The sequence below is a fragment of the Gavialis gangeticus genome, unplaced genomic scaffold (assembly GCF_001723915.1).
Source record: "Gavialis gangeticus isolate Ggan-Ray unplaced genomic scaffold, GavGan_comp1, whole genome shotgun sequence".
NCBI lineage: Eukaryota > Metazoa > Chordata > Crocodylia > Gavialidae > Gavialis > Gavialis gangeticus.
The window spans coordinates 68,598,917-68,607,089 of record NW_017729033.1 but is presented as its reverse complement, the minus strand read 5'-3'; the positions used below and the strand labels follow the sequence as shown (position 1 = coordinate 68,607,089).

At 42.7% G+C, this 8,173-nt stretch overlaps 1 protein-coding gene across 1 annotated transcript in view; it reads left to right on the top strand.

Moving 5' to 3' along the window:
* The window catches only part of TEC (tec protein tyrosine kinase), a 77,819-nt gene that overhangs the window by 34,654 nt on the left and 34,992 nt on the right, over positions 1 to 8,173 (top strand). Inside the window, exon 3 of the mRNA XM_019525860.1 lies at positions 7,085 to 7,186. Coding sequence (XP_019381405.1) covers positions 7,085 to 7,186 — 102 coding nt within the window. The remainder of the gene's footprint in view (positions 1 to 7,084; positions 7,187 to 8,173) is intronic.

Sequence of the window (8,173 nt, the reverse complement as noted above, 5' to 3'; positions counted from 1 at the left end):
CACCACAGCCTCTCCGATCCTCCTCCCCCAGCTTACTGCCAAATGTGGCTCCAGCCCCATTTCCTTTTGGGGCATGGAGCATATTGAATCTGCCTGGCCACACACCACTGTCCTGTGGCTTGAGCTGCATTGCTGCTGATTGCCTGAGCAGGGGGTGGAGGTTCTGTGTACTTCATACCCCAGGAGGGAATGGAGCCAGAGCTAGGTATGAGAGTAAGGGGGGGACACAAGCACCACCTTGTACTTTAATCCAGGACAAGGGGGCTCTTCCCCTTCCCCCATGCTGAAGGGGCGGGGGACCTTGTCTTGGATTCAATCAAATATGGTGCTTCAAAAAGAAATCAAAGTAATGCATCATATTTGTTCCTATGTGTATATTGTGTGAACATAAAAATGAATTGTGTGTGTGTGTGTATATGTGTGTGTGTGTATATATATATATATATATATATATATATAAAAAAAAAAGTCCTGGTTCCACTAAGTGCAAAGTACTTCTAAGTGCAAAAATCCGGATAGCTTCAAATAGTTTCATAGTAAAAAACTGAAGTGGTAATGTCACTGCATGACTTTGTTCCATTTGTTATAATTTCTAGTGAGCATAATCCTATTTCTATTGTTTTTCTTGTCTTGGAAATATTTATATCTTTATCTGGACTTAAACATCCTGTCTTCCTTCCTGGTGCTAAGCAGCAAAGTGTGAGCAGAGAATAATTTGTCTCCTTGTTCTCTTTGTAACAGCCAGAAGAGTAAAAGTAAGACAAGGTAGTAAAGGTATTAGACGCTGACTAGCCTTCAGGTTTTCAATGGGTATATAACTATTACTTTATTATGCATGGTTTAGAAAGATACTTCCCTTCAGAAGACATACTTTTTAGTTGAGCATGTTTTTGACAATTTGTAACTGTTCAAGCTGAAATTCTCTTAGGCTGGCTTTCTTTTGAAAGTCTTAGCAAAAACAGTTGGGCTATTTCAAAGTGAGAAATTTTGGAAAATGGTGTTCAACCCATGCTAAATTAACATTAAGAATTGTTTTTGGAAAATATAATGCCTTTGTGCTTTAGAACAGGGATTTGAAATGTGTGTGTTCTTATTTTTGGCAGGAAGGTGCTGTAGGACTTTCCTTCCAGTTATTACTGAATTTTATTTGATTCATTTTGGATCACTTTTTATTAAGATCATTCTCCATCTGAATCTTATCCTTGTCTCTTGTAGTTTCATCTTCCTTTTGCATCCTGTGATTTAAAAACATTTCTGTCATGTGTTTCATCTGGAGGACTGCAGTGATCCTTAAATTTTATTCTAGTTTCCTGCTTAGCATTTTGTCTGAATTAACTGAAAACAATTTAATACATCAAATACTTTGGAAACAGCCACTGTCAATATAAGGCTATTTCTAACTATCTTACTTTCCTTTTAGTGGCACCCATTCTTTACAGACAGAGTAAGGGAGAATTTGCATATTATGCTTAGACCATACTAAATCTGTAGAATGTTAAGTGGTGTTAATGTTCAAACATGCTGAGAGTTGCACTAACAGTATTGACCCTTAACTTTCCTGCACAGCTCTGACTTGCCACTAAAAGGTTGGTGAACAAGGGCATGGCTCAGAGCCAGAACAGTTGGACTATATCCCTGCTCTGGGTGGAGAGGCGGAAAGGGATCCTGGCATGAGTGCATCCTGGGATTCTGGTTAACCACAAATTGCTTGCTTTTATCTTCATGGAGCAGACTGAAGTTACCCTAACAAGATTTGGGTAGTATGGCCCAAAGTTAACCCTTGCGTGAAGTGGTGTAAGTTTGAGATGCTCAGAGGGCACTTAGCATGAATTAATGAGCTTTATTGTGCAGACGTGTGTTTTAAGTGAAAGCAGCAGCACGCACAGCGGGCGCATTGCCAAGACAGCACAGAGCAAGCACCTTTCATGCAGCCCTGCTGTTCCCTGCTTCCCTGCCCCCGAGCCTCCACAGCTGGGTGGACATGACCTAGTGCAGCAGGGAGCTCGTAGCCTCTCCGCACAGCCCCACTGTTCCCAGCTGCGCTGGGTCATGTCTGCTGTGCTGGAGAGGCACCCAGGGCAGGGAAGCAGGGCAGCAGGTAATGGTGACTGCTTATCCTGCATTACCCTGGGGATGTGCCTCCTGTGCCTGCTGCTTTTTGAGGGGGTGCAGCCCTGCTCCATAGGAGGTGCGTAGCCAGGGCAGTGGGGTGCTGGGTGCTGGGACCAGGCAGGGGGAGGAGCTGAGCCAGGCCCAGGATCAGGGTCAGGGTCCACTGTGCCCGTGGGTCCGCCCCTTCCCTTTGGAAGTGTGTTCGGCAGCAGGGACCTGTCCCTCCCCCGATGAGCCACCGGGGGCTCCGTCCTGCTCCCCGCTGGGGCCCTGCAGCTGCACGCTGCGGCCATGGGCCCCGAGCACCCCCTGGCTGGACAGCAGCCCCAGCCCTGCCCAGCTCCCTCCCTACAGGGGCCTCATTCCCCCACTTCCCCACACTTACCTGCTGGAGCTGCCCTCGAGGCTACTTGGGGCCATGTGCATGTACTGTATATGCATGTGGTGCCCCCTGTCGCACTGCCTTTCTCCTGCTTCCTCCCAGCTCCCTGCAGGCTGGAACTCTGCCAGCCTGCAGGGAGCTCATTGCTGGCTGACTACACATAAGATCAGATTTTTCTCACACAAAGTTTCTGGTATAAATAAGGTCATCACATGTAAGCGAATTCTCACCAAACAGATTCGCATAAAGAGAGACCTGAGTGTAAGTGTAACTTTACCCTTAAGTACTCTTTGAACTTTGTCGTTCACGTGTCTTCCACATTCACAAAGTCTCAACTCTGGAGCTAGTAACTGCTTCTTTACTCCTCATGCTCCATAGTTTTGAGGAACTATAGTGAGACAAACAAGCAAATTTCTTTGTGTAGATATGATATCTTTTATTAAACCAACTAAATAGTTGGAAAAAAGTTCTTTGCAAGCTTATGGGCACAAACATCCTTGTTCAGGCATTGGGAGGCTCTGCAGCTGTTATAAGTTCTCCAAATGCCCGAAGAAGGATGTGTGTGGCCGAAAGAAGATTTAGCTTCTTTGTGCCCTGAAGAAGTTTTAGCTTCTTTTCGGTCTTGGAGAATTCATAACAGCAGCAGAGTCTCCCAACGCCTGAACAAGGGTGTTTGTGCCCAAAAGCTTGCAAAGAACTTTCCCCCAACTATTTAGTTGGTCTAATAAAAGATATCTCATCTACCCAAAGAACCTTGCCTGCATATGTCCTTAGACCAACGTGGCTACAACTAACAACCCTGTATACTGAGACAAGGTACTTGACAGAGATTGTTTCATTTATTGTCTCAAATTCAGCTCCTTATGAATTGCATGACAAGAGCCTGCATGTACCACAACATTGATCCCTTAAAGGTACAATTGTACAAATAATTGTATTTTCAGTGCTGAATTTGAATGGTGTGCAGTAAATAAAGCTACCCAATGAGGATTAAAAGAAATATAAAATATATAGAATATACTTACTAAAGAATGGAGGGCTGTGAAGAAAATATGGTATGTGATCTTACAGTAGATTATCATAAAGCATAGGACATGTAAGGAGGCAAATTAAGGTCATGGAAGCAACTTAGAACTGTTTCCTAACTTTTGAGTGCTTGACTTTGCAGTTGTTTTTAGATAGGATTTTGTATGTAATTATTCTTGTAGGACCTACGGACCCCATTTAGATCAGAGACCCCACCGTGACAGCTGCTGAATAATACACTTAGAAAAAATCCCTTCTTTTAAAGTGTTTATTTTTGCAAATAGGATAAATTAAGTCTGTCTGGGCTCATTTTGCAGGGAGTGCATCATGTGCACCTCCTACATGTCACCCCCGTCTGTTACTAAACTGTTGCAAGAAACAACATGTGCTCAGTAATGCAAATGTTAAGCTAATTGAATGCAACCCACACAGCATGCCTGTAAAACACACAGCCCATATTGGGCATACACACCAATGGGACCTTTTCACCAGACTAGGTTAGTGCATCCCATCTGAATAAGAAATAGGACCCATTGTGCTTATTTTCCCTTTTTCAAGTCATGGTGAACCACACTTATCAAATGCATTTCAACTTCCTCTTTACAGCTGAGTAGTGACTTGCTTTCCTGTTTCCAGTGTTCCCTATTTGTTCACCAGCTTTAAATAGCAAATATCACCAAAGGTCTATGTAAATGAGAAGCTCTGTCATCTCAGCCTGTTGCATGTGACTGGTATGGCCCTGCCCTTCATGGGGTAGAGCTAGAGCATGCAGCCCCAAGCCTCATCTGCATATAAGTTTTTGGAGAGTCTCAGAATTCATGACAAGAATGCCTGGTTCCATTCATGGTAAGGGGGCTAATTAGCACATGAATCCTTTGTAAGGGGTATCTGGAATATACACACATACTGAGCAGTGCTGGACTGTGGGGTCACCAGGGCTTGAAGTGCTGTTGACTCTGCTGGGACCCAGCCAATAACTCTATGATAAGTCATGAGCCTTTTGTCTTTGGCCTAATATCATGCATGGTTTGCACTAAAAATAAGTAGGTACAGAAATGCTGTTCAAAGTATGTTTGTGGAATACCTGTGCTGCAACTTGTTGCAGTTTGCAAATGAGATTTAAATGCATCAGTTCTGGATGACCCAAGTCTGTAGGTACCCATATTATTTTGCGTATATATAAATGACTACAGGTATGTTTATGTCAGTGGTTTTTGGTCCCTTGCTTCAAATTAGCTTCTGTTTGCCCCTCATTTCCACATGCTCAGAGAGGGAACAGAGCATGAGCAGGGTCTGACAATAAGGGGAGGGGAAGGGGCTGAGGAAAAGTTGGGGAGGGAGTGAGGTAGAGAGCAAGGGGGCCACCTGACTCCCTCCCCCCTCCCCCTTTCCAGCCATGATTTCCTCTGCTGTAGCAGTGGGAGGGGGACAAATTCAAGACAAACCTCCAATAATTAGATTCTATACCTGGAAAATTATAACAAACGTGTACACTTTCCATATGTAGAATCTAATTACTGTGGATCATCTTAAATTCAAAGTAATTTTAGATTCAAGTAAATATGGTAGTATATCTGTTGTATATACATTTATTTGATGAATTATATAGCTTAACTACATGTATTGACATTCTTCAGTTTTCTTTTTTATATTATAAAATAATGAATTTACTAAACAATTTATTTTACTTTTATGATTTTGAAAACATGTATTTGGATAGAAATTGGAATTTATTAAAAAAGAATTATTGAAGAATTAAAGAACTATTTTGAATACAACTCCTTTAAATTCCCTATATGTGTAAGGGAAAAATAAGATTATCAAAACATGTTTTGCCTTTAACTTGATTTACTAAACAAATTAAGTACAATCTGTAGTTGGTGAATTGAACTGGTTATTTTTATGGTTCCTTCCAGCCGCTAACATCTATGAAACTATCTCACTGTTGGTCATAAATCAGAACAGGAAAAAAGGCTTCGCTTTGTTTTCAATCTCAGTCTGTTATTTTTATGGTTCCTGCCAGCCGCTAACATCTATGTAACTATCTCACTGTTAGTCATAAATTAGAACAGGAAAAAAGGCTTCGCTTTGTTTTCAATCCCAGTCCATTTTCAACATTCCCCATTGAATTGATTAAACTGAATAAACTGAAATGAAGAAAATGTTTCATCTGCACCTGTAGAATAAGCTGGTTGGTGAGCAGTTGTCCAGTTCTGTGGTGTCTGTTTTATGCCTGATTTTTAAAAAAAATTCCCTTTATGGTTGCAGCTGCCGCCAGGAGTAATCTGCTGCTGGCCTCTGTCTTCCAGGCCCAGCTCTCAGGATAAGTTTTCTTTAGTGTTTAAGAGTGCAAAAAGACGTCACCCTTGTGCTGCCATAAATGTGTTTGTGGGAGCACAAGTTGAGAGAGAACCTTTGTTCTGCTTCAAGTGCTCGAAAATGTTTGTGCAATGATTTCTTGTGACAGTTTTGTTGCACTTTATCAGGGAGGATTCCTGCTAATTTATGGCACGATTCCTGTAGCTCAGGGCTGCCTGTGCTTTTCAGCCTCTCTGGGCAGGTGATTCTCAGGTGTCTCTCTTACACTGCAGAGCAAGGGAACCTGACAGGGTTCCCTGGGTAGGAGCCAGGCACCTGGGGCTGTTGTTCCAAAGGATTCAGGCCCCTAAAGTCCTCAGAGCATCAGGGGCCTGATCCTGCTGGGCAGTGGCCCCAGGTGATGTTTGTACCTGCCAGTCAATCAGATCAGCTGTCTTAGGACATCCCAGCACAGCCAATTCTGTGACAAAACAACATCTGTTCATAGCCTTACTTCTACCAGCAGGCTGCTGCCTTCAGCCTGCTGCCCACCTTCCCCATAGTCTTCTCGTGCTGTACTTGTCCCTGATCCCTACCTACCATCATTCAAACCACTTTCTTTTCTAACTCTTTCTGCTCACTTGCTCATCAGAGTTATGTGGAGCCCTCTACGAGCAAAACGCTGAACTCGTCCTTGTTCCTTACAGGGTGAGGTGTGGCCCAGTCCTTTTCCTTCAGCTCATTTTAGGAAAAAGAGATACAACAGCTTTGTTAAAAAGTCTATAATTTAAGGTTAGTGAGAACAAATATGTGTTGTTGTTTGAGGGGCTGACTCTACTCATTCTCTTAGAGCAGTTTTACATTTATTTTATCATGTTGTCTACTCCCAGTTTTTCAGATGAGCAAAAATAGGCACATAGGTTACTTTCTTCTTGACCTTCCTGTTAATGTGATTCAGTTCTTAAGAAGTATGAGTTATTTCCTGATTCTAGTAGCTATTTTTATGGTGAGTCTGAGTAACACCTGCATTATGGCTTCAGAACTGAACAGTTTCTGCATCAAGTGTCTTCACTGAATAGCTTAATAATGACATATGCTAGACATTGAGGTTTTGTTAGATTCTGGTGTCATATGGTGGCTTTCATAATTTTGAAGGATGGCAATGAGGTGGGGCTTCCTCTGCTAGTCCCATGAATGAGAGAAGAGGCCCTAAATGTATCAGTCTTCCCTTGTATCTTACTACTTTTCTTTCTTATTTTTTAACAGAAAAAATACAGGAAGGGGTCAGTTGATATTGCAAAAATCAAATGTGTTGAGATTGTGAAGAATGATGGTGTTATTCCCTGTCAAAACAAATATCCATTTCAGGTAAAATCATTTAGTTTATGTAAAATAGAATATAATCCTTTCAATGGAACTGTGTCATTTTACATGTGTTATTCATGTGCATAATTTGAATTACACACAAATTGTTTTAATCTTAAATTGGAGTGTTTGATCTTAGAACCACAGAAAATTAGGGTTGAAAGGGACCTCAGGAGGTCACCAAGTCCAACCCCCTGCTCAGAGTAGGATTATCTCCAACAAGATCATTCTAGTCAAGGGTTTCTCTACCCAGGTCTTAAAAACCTCTAAGTATAGAGATTCCACAACCTCTCTGGGGATCCTGTTCTACTGCTTTACTACCCTCTTAGTCAGAGAGTTTTTCCTTATATCTAACCTAAACTTCCCTTATTGGAATGTGAGGCCATTGTTCCTTGTTCTGTCTTCTGCCACCACGAAGAACAGTCTAGCTCCATCCTCTTTGTAACCCTGTTTCGGGCTGCTATTAAATCTCCCCTCAGTCTTCTCTTCTCCAGACTTTATACGCCCAGTTTCTTCAGCCTTTTCTCATCATAAATTGTGTCCTCAGCCTCCAAACCATTTTTGTTGCCCTCTGCTGGACTCTATCCAGTTTGTCAGAATCCTTTCTGTAGTGGGAGGCCCAACACTGGGCACAGTACTGCAGATGTGGCCTCGCCAGAGCCAAATAGAGGGGAATAATCACATCCCTTGATCTGCTGACAACACTCCTACTAATCCAGCCCAATTTGCTGTTAGCTAGGCCTGGACAAAGCAGGAAGTATTCGCTTTGGATTTGGATTCAGCCAGATCGGAGGGACAATTGGGAGATTTGAATCACTGTCTTGATTTGATTCAGCCGAATCAGATCTGGAGATTTGACCATAGACTAAATAGGCAGCAGTCCTCACCACGCCGGACAGCTGCCTCCAGACAGTAAGTCTGTTGTGATAGGCAGAGTGGGGAGGGAAGGTGCATGGGGGAGGGAGGGATTGGGGCTGGGACAAGCTGCCC